Genomic DNA, 14644 nt, shown 5'->3' on the forward strand with positions numbered 1-14644 from the left:
ATAATTTTTAAAACACAAAAACAAATTAAATTAGGAATTTTAAAGTGTTTGTCGAAAAAAATTAGATTTTTTGGTCTAAATGTTGCCGGATTTTATTGTTTTAACCAAATTGTCGCATATGGTTAGCTTTTTTTAACTAAATTGTCGCCGGAATAAGTTTTTTTTTATCAAATAATCGATAGGTGTCTTTTTTTATTTACCAATCTGGACAATTGGCCTAAACTATAAAGTTTGGTGCAGAAAATGTCATAAATGGTGTCAAAAAAAATGTTTTTTTTTAACCAATTCTCACCCTTTTTAATTTTCCCTAAATTATTTATTTACTTTATGATACCTAGCGGCTAGCACGTGCTCCCTAATTACTCTTCTTTAACATATTTTGTAATCCATGATGAATTGCAATAAATGGATTATGTTTTGCAAAATAAAAATCTCACTACGCAAATTATACAAATTCATCCAAACAACGCATCAATTTCAACAAATCATCATAATACATTAATACCAAAAGAATGCCCTAATAACCTAAAATTACGTATATAAAAATATAATAATAATAATAATAATAATAATAATAATAATAATAATAATAATAATAATAATAATAACCAAATGCTTGTATTCAGCATAGATGTCAAAATTGAGTTTCATAATTTACCAAAATACAATATAAAGAATGTCATGTGCCTATTGATTGCCTAGGATTTTAAGATTGATGTTTGTCTTCTTCCTCGTTTACATTGGTGTTATTCAAGAAGTAATATTAATTTTAATTCTCTCAAAAAAAAAAAATATTAATTTTTACTAATTGGGGTTAATAACTGAATTAAAATAAATGGGGCATGTTCTTAGGACAGTTAATTAATTAAATAGGTAAGAGAATTTTTTAAATGGGTGAAATTTGTTAAAAATATTAAATTAATAAAAATATGCTTTTTAGAATTTCTGGTCTCCGATATCATTTGTGACATTTTCTGCACCAAACTTAAGTTTGGGATGTGGAGTACACCTGATTAAGGTTGTGCTATTCTCTACACTAAACTTAATAGTTGATGCTATTGAAGTCAATTTTAGCTATTTAAAATCATACTTCCTCTGTTTTTTAAGCTAACATCATTTAGCTTTTGCTCTCACCATTGGAAATGGTTTTCATGTACTTTGTAGTAGTTTTCTTTGGTTTTAAAAATTTTAAAATTTTGAATGCACGCATCCAAAACTCAGCAGTCATCAGCTCATCACCATTTTGTAGTTCTGTTTTACACAAATCCTAAACGATATTGTTTTGTATCATCCAAAACCCATCACTATTGAAGAAGAATTTCAAAGCACATGGGCATGCTGCACATATGTTTGGCCAACTTTGAGAATACATCATTGGAAGCGGCCAGGGAGCTAACTAGGATTCGGTTGAGGGTTCAATTGATCTACCTTGTAAATTTGTAAGTCGTAACATATGGACCAAAGAGGACACGATAGTGCCTCTAAAATGCAAGGCGGAGTGAGCTAGGGAAAAGGCGCAAAACCACAAAAGGGTGCCTCTCTCTTTCAAGGGCCGTGTAAATGTGTAATATCCCTTTAGATCCTATCAAGCTTTGCTATGAAGAAACCTGATGGACGGTCATCTTGTGTTCCTATGGATGAAGTAAACCTATATTAGGTCCCAGCTGAGCAAGGAACAAAGTATGCTGATTAAAGGGCTTGAATTATATAAACAGTGACAGATCTGGAATTCCTTGGTCCCCTCGAAACACCTGCACCTTTCTTGCAACCTAAAGGTTCCATAAGCTCTTCTAAGTACACTGCAGCAGTATCATCTCTCGTAACAGCAGCCGTAGTTTTGGATAATTCTAGAAACCCGAAAGGTACTTTCATGGCCCCAAAGGATCTTAGAATCCATGTCAATTGACTTGGTCAGGTGGAGGGGGTCAACTAATGCAGAAAAAGGTGTGGATTTGGATAGATTCATTTGGCAGCCAGATATACTGATCTAAACATACTATGTACAACCTACTTATACATGCTCCTGTCGAATATTCAAAGTCTGAGGAAGGCATGATACGTGGACCTAATACACAGAAAGGGTAGGGGGCAACATGTCAAATAACAGTAAAAAATTTCAAGGATATCCATATAATATATACTTGAACAAAATGCCACATTCTTTCCAAAATTTTGGACTTTTTTTGTTGGTAAGACCAATATGGTGAGCACCAACATGATGTTAGAATATGAAATTTCACATCTACAATTATCTCTTCCCTCAATAATCGTTGATTTCTTCGGGGATCCTTGCTTTTCCAGAGTATACATACTGCATTTCCTCCTTCCAGGTCTGTTGAAAGGAATATAAGCATATTAATTTTAAGGCATCATCACATTCGAGTACAATCAGACCAGCAAGTTTGCAAATAAACAATTACTTCATGTCGGAATGCTATGCGCAGTTTAGGAACATTTGTCTTGTGGATATCATTACTTTCTGGACCTCTCAAGAAATATTTGCCTCCAAGCCAATGCAGCTATTACAAGTACCAGAATAAACAAGGTCAAAAGGATAATTGTAGTTACATAAGACAATAAATTAAGTAGCAAATACATCATAACTAAAGACACCAAGAAGCAGAATTCCCAAAAACATGATTCCTTTAACCGGAGTTATTTGTAATTCTTGTAGTTCTTGAAATCAATCTAATACACTGAAGTTTACAAACTGAATAAGCAATTTGATTAGTAAAGTATTGCTTTTTGAAAAATTGGCTCAAAAAGTTCAATGAGTATGGACAGTATGTGCAAAATAAGTACAAATAAACAAAGAAAACTGTATCCACTAACAGCAACTCTGCATTTTTTTTTCCTACTCAGGATGCTTTCCCTGCTGTGACAAATATAACGACAGCTGTTCTTTATATCATTGCAAAATTGCATTGATTATTCCCTTATAAATTTTCTCCATACTAGAAAACAAGAAAATGTTTTGGGCACAAATTTCCGAGTTCAAACAATGTAGCACATTCTACAAACACTTCAATTTCTCTAAAGCATTTTCTTTTTCTCTACGGAGTACAGTTTCAAGAAGCCCTATTAATAGTGGTCTGCACTTGTCTACCAATTTTAATTCAAAGAAAAAAAATCAAGGTTTATCACCTTTGCTGCATGCGAAAATCCAGACTGGTAGACAGAATTCCTGGCTACCTCACACAAGTCACAAGCACTGAGCTTCCAAACCTGGAGGGAGAAGAGGAGTAAACAACAGTGTGCAAATATAATCAAGACAATCATGCCGCCAGGTATGATGCATACCTGTGCAGCAACACTGTATTCTTCAACAAGTGCCTCCTTTGTCAAATGAATTTGTAAAGGATCATCAGACGAGAGAGAGACATTTAGACCTCGCTGAAAAAACATTGGAAATGGGTTGCGGTGATAGTCAAGGAAAAGGGAGTTATTGCTCAGTGGAGACATAGCCAACCCAACCTGCACAATAAATATAATAAAGGTGCAATTGATAAGAGAAACTACCAAGAACAGGTAAACAAAGAAATGAAAAGAGTAAGCAGGAATTATTGAGTAAACTAACCATCCATGTTTTAGAAAACATACATGTTTAATTTTTACTCCATACTAAAACAGAAACATAAAACAACCTAGATTTACATGTGTCAACACTTCATTAGAAAGTTTCCTGCCTAAGAGTTTTTCTACAGTTCTAAAACAATGAAAAGATCAATTATCAACAATACCTTTAATAGCCTTAATTCCTATTTCCTAATTTCGTTTATAAAATATAAAAGATTTTTAATATGAAAATTCAAAAACAAAAAAATAATAATTTGTTTTATAATAATATTCTGAGCTTTGGCTCAGGCAGACACTAGTAAGAGTACTAATTTTAAATATAAGTAGCAAAACTTAACCTGAGCAAGATAATACAGATATTGCAGTACTGGAGATTTCCGCAAATTGATCCCATGTGATATATTATGGCATAAAAGGAACCCAGCAGACAGATGGTCAACATCACCAGCCTGTAAAAGATTACAAATGTATGAATCACATCTAACTGTAATAATTAATAATAAGGACATGACAGAAGCACACAAACAGAAATAAGTGTAGAAAGCAACCTCTCCACAATGAGGACGGAGTTTGATTGTTGGAAATCCTTTTGATTCACGAAGCTATGGATGAAAAAGGACAAGAGAAGTTTAGAATCCCACAAGAGTTTAAACAAGCAATGAAAAGGATAACTAATGAACGAACACAAAAATCAAACTGCAGAGAACCACCCTAAGTGCAAGCTCGATTCATGTGCTAAGAGAACAAACCTTATTAAGGGTATACAAGTTCGCATAAACGTAATACGTGTAATATGCAAATGCAGGATTGAATTCATTAGTCCACTCAGCTGGTGTAGGCATATGTTTGGTTGGTCGCCTCTCTGGTTTACTCTCATCATCTACAAGATCAAATCCAACAACCTGCAGAAAAACAAACAGAAAGAACTGAAGCAGAATACAAGTTCCTAATTTTCTAACCTAAACATCCTGTCCTTTTTTTTTGTTTCTGCTCTAAACCTGACATAATCAAGCAATTGCCATAGAACTTAATTATAAGTTTATAACACAGTGACAAGCACTTGCACCTCAATTGAATAACAAGAAAAGCTTCATCCGAACAAACCTATTTAAATGTTGTATGGAATAAATTGAATCTGAGTTTTTTTAAAGGATTAATGAAAATTGTGATAATCTAATCATAGCTACGATTAACAGTGCACGTGATCTTTAAAAACTGTTGCAGGGATTCTTCATAATTCCAGTGGATGCATAACTAGGCACAGTCACAACTTACAAGTACACTGCGATTCTAAGGCCAGCTGAAAAGAGCCAGCTAATCATAATTATCAACTTGAGAAAAACAGCACTTTTAAAATTATCTCTCCATAAACAATACAATGAGCAAAAGAACTTACCTGCATCAAGAACACGTGTAGCTGGGGATGAGAATTTGGATCAACTGTGACCTCAAAGAGTGGGATGAATATATTATCAATGATGTTCTGGAACGAGGTAACAATTCCCATGTTCTTGTACACATTGTACAGCCTTGGAAGCTAGATAAAATAATTTAGACATTAGTTAGAAAAAATCTTGGTCAACAAACTGGCTTTACAGAAGTAAATAGCAAGATAACAAATAGATCTCAACGCTACTAATAAAACTTCACCTGGACCATGCTAATCTTAAGCTAGCCGTCTACAACTAGGAGCAGCATGTGCCTATAAAACACATGCTTTTAAATTTAATTACACATTATAAGTGGTTCAGTGGTTTTTGTTGCCTTTCTTCATATGACAATGTGCAGTCTCTCCTACATTTGCTAATTCTCTTAAGAAGTTAAGAGCCTAGTACTCCTTCAAGTAATTATGGCATTTCACAGGAGAATTACTGAATACCCGAGTTATGGCATTTAAGGCAATGATATTGTTCAAGAAAGATAAAATTCCTCAAGGTTACACGTTTATAAAGGGAAGCATACATTAGATGCACAACAATTGTCAAAGGTATCACTTTCCCCAAAAGAGGGGAGGGGAGGGGGGGGGGGGGGGGGGCAATGCTCCTCAACTCATGTGGACTATGCCAGGAACAGTACACTCAAAAGAAGAGTATCTGCCAAGTGTAATTCACTGTGTATGGTAAAATTAGAGAATGTATGATTTAGATACTTTCACCATTTGCTTAAAGTGATTTCAAGCCAAGGAAGAATTTCAAACATCAGCCGATTGATTGTTACTTTGTTTATTAGTTATTAGTTTCATAAACACGTAGTAAGACTGTCTAGTGCCTAACACCTACATATAAAGTATATACTCTTTACAAGGCTGGCATCAAATAAGCTGCAACATATAACTATACCTGAATCAGCCACACTGCATTTTCACTGTATATCTCATTGTTAATAAACCAACTCGCTAGCTGGTCCCATTCACTTTGCTTCCTCCCATATACGGAGATCCTATACTCTGCCATCTGAGAAAAAACTCACGAAGGTATCTATCAGTTCTCTAACAAATCAGGAAATGACAAGCATGACACTTACACCCAACATGATATAAGGTTTTAAATCGAGAGAATGGCATGAGTTCATGCGTAAGTTTATATGGGATATACCATATGAAAGGCTATGGTAATGCATCTGCATTTCAGAATACTTACTTTTTCTTCATTAATTTCCCATACCAGTTACTACCACTAAAGAAGTCAGCACACGATGAAATATTAATGAAGAAAATAAATACTTGGTGATACAAAATTATATAGAAACTGAATAACTTTCTCATGGTTTATGACCTAATAACAATTGAGCCATTAAAATAATTTTAGTGGAATAAAAGTGCAAGGGTCATATCCATCAACTCATGGTAACTCTAAACTGATGTAAAGTGGTTTCTTTCATCAAATTCCACTTAATCAGACTAAAAATCCACAATGGAATTATGCATGTTCGTAAATAAAAACCACAGTAAGTTGCGGTGCACTTTCCATGTCAATGCTGAAATAAGTCATATAAAGCTCAAGCACCCTTAATACTTCCTCCGTTTAGTTATAGATGACACGTTCAATTTAGGCACACACTTTAAGAAGAGGAGAGAGAATGTTAACACAAGTGGGTAGACCATGTACTTAGCTTATTTAATCAAGTTTGTGGTGGGGTCAACTAAAAATAAACTTCCTAAAAAGGAATACGCATCAACTAAAAAAATTCCTAAAAAGGAACACGTGTCAACCAAAAAAACGGAGGTAGGAAAAATGGAAAATCTAAAAATAACACCAAGTACAATATATTCTTTCTAGAAGAAAAAAATTAATATTTTGGCCAAGCTCAGACCTGGTATTTGCTAGCCTCGAGATCAACTAAAACTTCTTTTGTTACTTCTGCCAAAAAACGTCCTGCAAAATACTTAATTAGCAATAATTAAGATATAGCATTGAAATTTGATCCTGATTGATTTCTACAGAGATGAAAATTCTCCTTTGACTAGCCAAGTTAACAAAAGTACTGATTAAATCATGCATAAACCTTGGATAAGATTGTCCTGCTTTAAGAAGATTTCTCTGAGTCTGCTCTGTCCACAAGGATTGTATTTGAGATTGAATTTATCAAATCGATGAAAGGTAGTCTTATCAGCATGTACGTCCAACAAGTCAACATTCAAATCATATCTGAAAAGTTGATGAAAAATAAGATACGGAAGGGTCAGGAAAGCAAAGAAGCATTTCAGAAGAGTCAGGCCTAACTTACCCTGTCAAGTCCAAACTCTCAAAAACTTCTTTTAAAGTAAGGTATTTTCCATCCCGAAATATGACAACCTACAATAAGGCAAACAAAAAGTGAACCACCTTGCAACAAAAATGAAGACTTAGATCTTACAGGATTCACCATTGAAAAAGAGAAATGAAAAAAATTAATAATGTGAAAAGGAAAAAAAAAAGCTCAAAACAGGTTACAAGGAAGTTTTCCAAAAGAAAAACTTTACTAAGGCAACAACATCAATAGATATCAAGATAGAAAATTAAACTACCTCGTCAGGTTCCTTTCTCAGTTTGGACTTTATAAATCGAAGAAGATGCTTCTGATTCATGCAAGCAGAATGGTGGATATGTGTATCAACCTTTCTAATATTGTAAAAATCACGATGCGGTGCACTCTTCTGAGCCAGAAATTCCCTGTCTGCATTTACTAACAGATAAAGACGAAATTTCTGCATGGGGTTAGGATATCAGATGCATGTTATCATAAGACAGACACTAAATGGCTGCAAAAACAGAAACAAATTTATTTTAATAAAATACCTCCTCAAGAAACCGTAATCGATGGTAGCAAGCAGAACTGACATTTCCGTTTGAAACGACCTTTAAAACTTGATGCATGTCAGTGAAAAATTGTGTTGCACTTGGAACAGGAAAAAGCTCTTCCATATCTGAAATATGAGGATAACGATATAAGAAAATAAAGATAAGAGTCCATAGAGAAACTCTCTCTAATAAAGCTATGCTGCTCACCGTCTTTGCTTGCATAAACATGTACAACACCATCTTCCATCCTAAAATCATGCTGCTTCAAAAAGGGAGTAAATTCAGTCAAAGCTCAAGGTGTATGAACCCAGCCAACTAAAGTACTTCAAAATAGGACTAGTAAGTAAACTAGGGTTTAGACACATGCAATTCCTTCACTAGAAAAGAAAAACTTTACATTAGTCTTCTCGACTGGAGAAAAGTGAAAAGGGTCTTCAATCTTTCCAGACGCAGTAGAATCAACTGGTTTGGTCCATGGTGTAACTTGCTCCTTGTAAACATAAGCCTCCCGTAGTTCTAAACAATCACGAAGCAGTTTTTGGACTTCCTCCTCTTCCACGTTTAAAGGAACTATTCACATTTTAGATAAATATAATATCATTGCAGAATAAAGTATAGGTAACCAAATTGAACAGAAAAACATATATTATGGTACTCGTATTTCATTTGGCTGATGCAAAATGACGAAAAATATAAAAATGATTGCACGTGCATAAATGGCATACACAGAATATTGCTACAAGGTACTGAGAGCATTAAAAAAAAAAGAGGCAAACTAAATTGCAGACGACCTGTGAAATACAAGTAAATATGAGTTAACAACCAGTAGCAAGTCATCTTCAAAAAAATAACACTATCAATGAAGAGCTTTAAAAGTGACCTCGTGCAGAACTTTGCAAGAAGCTCCACCAGCAAATAAATAATATTCAGCTTGCCAAGCCCACTTTAATTGTCAAACTATTTCAGATTCAAGTACTCTAAAGAAAACATTTTCTTTCTTCAACAGACTAATATGACTGGCCAAGTATGGCTTCAGCTCTTATCAGATCTGAACCTAAAAGCATATGACACATATTCCTGATTAGATTTTTTTTATATTTTCTTCTAGTCACTACAACTTCGTTAGTTTTACAACTTAACAATTTCAGGTTGCCCTCAAATCTAGTGAGCACTTTCAAATTTGCCTTTCACAAAATTCAAGGTTTTCATATCAAAGAAAAGTAATAAAGACAACAGCAAATAAATAAGGCTATCATAGTCTATGTAATGTAGTCTTCATGGTGCTTTAATTATGTGCATAACAAGGTGAACAGTCTCATATCCTACCTCTTTTTATTTTGCAAGATCATATAAAGCTGATCATTTTAAATAAGTTACATCTTTCAAATTGGTACTACAGAAAATGAAAAGTTCAAGGAACGAAGGAGGCCTCGGGGGTTGTTCTTTTCACCAAAAAATAAGTTCAGTCAAGGGCTAAATAAAACATTAAAAATAGAAATGGCTAATAACTTTAAAAAGTTCAATATCAGTATTAGTTCAGGGGATTTTAAGTGGAAAGGAAAAAAAAAAAGCCAAAGTGGTCATACAAGTATTGATCCACATCACTTATATGATTGGTGAAAGGAAGGAGAGACCAAAACTATAATTTCAAAAGTCATTCTTAATGGAATGAACTTTTCCTTTTAATCTGACAGCTTGTCTGCTTTCTACTTCATTATCAAACACTATACTGCATTTCTAGTTAAATAAAAGTTTTCATATCTTGTACAGGAGGGGGCACTGCAGAGACCCTCCTCTAGCCAACACGTTACACAAAAATTAAAGATGCTAGCATTAATGTTTCAGGATGATCAGCTAACCAGGTACTGGAGCTTTCAGCGGTAGAATGGTTTCAGCATCATTGCCTCCAGCAACAGTTGAAGGCATGTCTATCTCTACATTAGCAGGCAAATCTAAAATAGCTTTTCGGTCACAAGCAGCAACTCTGGATTTCTGATCTTGCATAGTGTTGTGGTTTTCGTATCCAACTGGTAAAGCAGGTGACTTTTGAACTGTCACTTTACTATCCTGAAACTCCATATGTAAATAACGTCAAAAAGGAGTCTCAGTTATGTACAACTAAAGTATATTCAATTCGTGAAATTGCAGAACATAATCCAAATAGAAGATATTGTGGCAGGTAGTTAAAAGTTTTAAACAACTCAATGATTTTGGGTGGACTTTTCATCAAATATTGGGGGAAAACAACTATTTTTTTGAAAGATAAAAATGGGGAAAGGGGGGAAACCCCAAGCCTCTACCAGACCATGAACTTCCACAACTTCTCCTCCCCATGAAAAATACTGTCAACATATAGAGCGGTCTATGAGAAAGACACCAAAATTCCCCCCCCCCCCCCCCCAGCGAGGGAATTTTTAAAAATGCCCCCTAAAAAACTTAAGAAGGGAAACCCATAAATGATTTTTAGATCACCATATGAGCTGCATCTACCTACAATATGTCCTCACACATCCCTTTCGACACTGAGGCACCAGCACCAGCACCAAAACCAGCCCAACTGCCACCAGCATTACCAGCCTAAATACCCCCCACAACCCACAAGGTACATGGTACTGCTACTAACCAACCACACCATCTTCTCCCTTCTTCCACTAAAGAGGTCATGATCACTGAATCTCAGCTCTACATATCCCCCAATAAGCCACCTTCCCATACTCAACCCCAGACACAACCTTCCCCAGATCCACCAGTATCACAACCTTTCTCCTAGTTCTCTACCTTTCATTCTCTCTCCTCTACATACAACTCCTCCCCAGATCCACCAGTATCACAACCTTGACCAATGATGACGTCATTGAAGGGGGAAAAAGGGCAGCGAAGTTAAATATGGAGGTTGGAGCTTTACAGGAGAAAATGGAGTAGGGATGGAGGGGGATTTTTTTTTTAAAAAAAATTCTTATTTCCCCTTATTATGCTTTATATTGAAAACGTCTTCTATATTTTTTCTGTATCTTGTCCTTTATAATCCATTGACGGACAAACTAGTAACAAATTCACCAAAAAAAAAATGTCACAAAAAAAAAAATTTATAGTATGTACCTTAAAGTACAATTTTCTAATGCATATTCGTCATTAGAAGACTACAAGAACAAGAAGACATTGAAAACTAGTGAATCAACAATGGCATAATAGATTTTGCTTCAACATAATATATTTTTTATTTCAGAATATCCGAAAGTGTTACTAATTTGAAGTTACTGATCTTTACTTTCTCATTAATTTCTTTCCCAAGAATTAGGCTTAGTTCTTATCAACTTAAATTACTTCGTGATCAATAATACTCGGTTTTAATCTGTAATAGTAAAAAGATTAACTTCAATTAACAAATAACACTATTGAAAGATTGAAAAATCAATTTTAATATGCAAAATCAGTAAAAATTTAACTCCGCCAGATAAAGGAGGAGGGTTTTGGTAGGCCAGCAACAGCTAGTGTAAAACTTTGTCACATCACTTGGCATGAGTCACAATGATTTAAGAGTAGTATTAGGATCATTGGCGGATGCAAGCTTGGTCATGGTGGGTCACAGGACCCACCATTTAAAATAAGGAAAATTTGCGAGGAAGGTCCTTATATGAGGTCGACCTTGTGTGGAAGGTCCTTTTATGAAAAAGGTGGCATGGAAGGTCCTTATATGAACTTTTGGTTGCGAGGAGGGTCCGTTGACCGAACTCCGGCGTTGACCAAAATTTTCCGGCCACTTAAAATCACGTGCTTAGCACGTGACCACTTAACTCCCTCTTTTTTTTTTTTTTTTATTTCTTTCCCTTCCTTTCTCACGATTTTCCCTCTTTCCCCTCATTTCTCCCTCCTTCAAACCCTAAATTCAGCAATTGAAACTCACAAAACTTAAATTCTTATCTTTCGAATCACAATTGAAAGGAAAACACAACCTATAATCAACAAGCGAATCAATTAAGGTGAGAATTCTTTTTCAATTTGCTTTACGTTTTTCATTTTTTAAGTTAACAAAGATATTGTATTTGTAGAACAAAAAAATTGGTACTTTTTACTAATATGAAAATGACAGAAGAGGGAGAAAGTTAAAGTCATATCTTTTGGAGTTAATCGCCAACTACACTCATAATTCGCCATTAATGGTTAGTTGCAAGTCACATTTGAGGAGTTTAAAAGGTTTGAAGGAGGGAGAAATGAGGGGAAAGAAGGAAAATCGTGAGAAAGGAAGGGAAAGAAAAAAAAGGGGGGGGGGAGTTAAGTGGTCACGTGCTAAGCACGTGATTTTAAGTGGCCGGAAAATTTTGGTCAACGCCGGAATTCGGTCAACGGACCCTCCTCGCAACCAAAAGTTCATATAAGGACCTTCCATGCCACCTTTTTCATAAAAGGACCTTCCACACAAGGTCGACCTCATATAAGGACCTTCCTCGCAAATTTTCCTTAAAATAATAATAATAATAATTTAGAATAGGTAATCTAATAGTATATGATCATCAATAATCACTATAAAATTTGATTATTTAATCTAATCCAAATTGTTACTTTTCAGTATCAATTAATTTAATAAATTGAATTGTTTTATCTATTTAATGGTTGTAATATGTACATTTTCTATTCCTTTTACGTAATATGTTTATGTTTTGAGGAATTTTTTTTTATTATTTTTATGTTTCCTTAAATTGTACATAATACTTCTACCATATGTATTCCTACTTTTCCATTAAAAAATGCCATCATTAATTATATGTTCATCCAATTATATATCCCATATTTTACCTTGTCTTCATTGAATTAACGTAATCTTAAAAGTAATACTTAGTTACTTACGAAGTACTTCGTATTTCATTTATTAAGTTAAAAATAAAATTATCTTCACTTTAAATATTTCTTAATCATCATGAATAATACCAAATGCAAAAAATAAAAAAAAAATAAATAAAAATAAATAAAAAAACAGAGGATATTATATTATAGAGTACTCCTAATTTTTATTTTATTTTTTTAACAATGCATTATTGATGATTGATTTGTTATCAGTAGACAATGGTGATTGGTGACCCACCACCCAGAAAATCCTGGATCCGCCACTAATTAGGATGAGCGACCTCCTGGGAAACCCTTTAAAATTTTATTATACCAAACCAATCAATTTGACAAGCAGCTAGCTCAAGCTCGATACTCTGCTCAACAATAAATAAACCAGGTTCTAATTTCTAAAGCATCAATCCAAGACAGAAGCTAAAATTAGCATACACAAATACTTACAGAATTATTGTTCTCTTGGGAAGGAATTGGATCTCCGCTGTTAAGCTCTTTAGCTTGCCCATTGGAAGTTACTGTATCTTCCAAAGGAGCGGATGAGCAACCATCTGCTGCAGATACAAAAACAACACTCAGAAAACGAGCTCTTAGCATCTAACCAAGTTCACGGGTCAATACCACTATCAATACTCTATGCAACTAGCTCCGAATACACACAATCGACGTATAAGGAGCAGCTAAGGGCAATGATGTAGACGAAGTTCCATCCACGTCTTGGATACCAGCATACACTGCCCGATAAATTTAACCAAAGAAGCTAGTTGGCATTAAACCCATACTCGTTTTAAAATATACAAGCCTCAAATGCATAATTTCTAGTTCATTTTCAATCAAATAATCAATCATATATAATGCAATTATTTATCATTTCCTAATCAAATCAATCATAAAAAATAGAAGAAGATGAAGAAAAATACCATTTCTGAGATATCTATGAAGCAGGGGCAAGTGTGATTTATCAAGAGAAGAAGATAAACCATGATTATTGGAATCATCTTCAATCCAATCATTAGAAAACTTTCCAAAGTTAGGCACTGATGAAGAAATCCCATAACTAGGTATCAAATTCATATCCAAATTTTCTTCCACCCCATTTTTACTTGGAACACCCCAAATTTGCCCTCTAATTTCTCTCTCCTCTTCCTCATCATCGTCTTGCAAATTAAACCCTTCATTCCCACCACCCCCATAATCTTCTACCCCTAATTCTTCTTCTTCCTCCTCTAATACTGCAATTTCCTCCACTTCACCATCCAGCAATCGAGCGTCGCGATACACCACCTTTCGACGCCGAACTTCGATTAATCGCTCGAGGATTTGATCGACACTGCACTTGTGAATAAACAAAGCAGAAATCGCCATTAATGAAGCGCCAAAGAAGGCCGCCATTGCCAAATGAACCATTGAAGGTGAAGGTTCCATGATTAAATAACTCTAGTTAATTTTCTGGGTTATGGTTGGTTTGGCTTGAATCGAAATGGGTTGTGCTCAGATTGGTAAAAAATGGAGGATTTTTTCTGGGGTGTTATAGTTAGGTTTACGGCATTTTCAAGTGAGTAAACCCTTCATTCAAAAAATTGAGGGTTTTTGTAAAGAAGAAAACTGCTAATGGGAGTGTACGTGTGCAGACAACAAGAACCCTGAACTTGCAGAAGTTTTTAATTTGTAAAACCACTTTGTATTAAATAAATACTACAAGTGATAATAGTGACAAATTATAAGGCCACTAACGAAGTAACGAGGTATGGATCATGAGTCTATTGATTTATAAATGTGCCACTTGTTGAAAAAGATTATAGATTTATAGGTGAAATGTGGCCCTTTGTGGCTTTGTGTTGTCACTTGACTGTTTTTTGGATTAAATAATTTGATATTGTACTATGATATGATCATATGAAAATGTTTTTTTTTTAAAGAAGCAACACTGACTTCTTTATCAGACCCTCTTC

The 14644-nt window shown here is 34.6% G+C and overlaps 1 protein-coding gene across 2 annotated transcripts; it reads right to left on the minus strand.

The window, feature by feature from the left end:
- Positions 1–2101: 2101 nt before the first annotated feature.
- Positions 2102–14397, minus strand: LOC145565345 (AMP deaminase-like). Of its 2 annotated transcripts, none has more exons than XM_081625437.1 (19): positions 13613–14397; positions 13140–13243; positions 9716–9923; positions 8254–8426; positions 8064–8115; positions 7854–7981; positions 7583–7762; positions 7303–7370; positions 7081–7223; positions 6889–6950; positions 5916–6029; positions 4973–5113; positions 4326–4478; positions 4125–4178; positions 3915–4025; positions 3301–3474; positions 3145–3225; positions 2421–2519; positions 2102–2332 (listed from the first exon to the last, which is right to left on the minus strand). In XM_081625437.1, exons 1-19 carry the CDS (start codon positions 14115–14117, stop codon positions 2261–2263), a joined length of 2622 nt encoding a protein of 873 aa, XP_081481563.1. In that variant the 5' UTR covers positions 14118–14397; the 3' UTR covers positions 2102–2260. The 2 variants fall into 2 exon arrangements, with proteins under 2 accessions (XP_081481563.1, XP_081481531.1); XM_081625405.1 differs by having other exon boundaries at positions 13140–13246; positions 13613–14396.
- Positions 14398–14644: the final 247 nt, after the last annotated feature.

This window comes from Chenopodium album, chromosome 1 (genome assembly GCF_948465745.1).
Source record: "Chenopodium album chromosome 1, dcCheAlbu1.1, whole genome shotgun sequence".
Lineage (NCBI taxonomy): Eukaryota > Viridiplantae > Streptophyta > Magnoliopsida > Caryophyllales > Amaranthaceae > Chenopodium > Chenopodium album.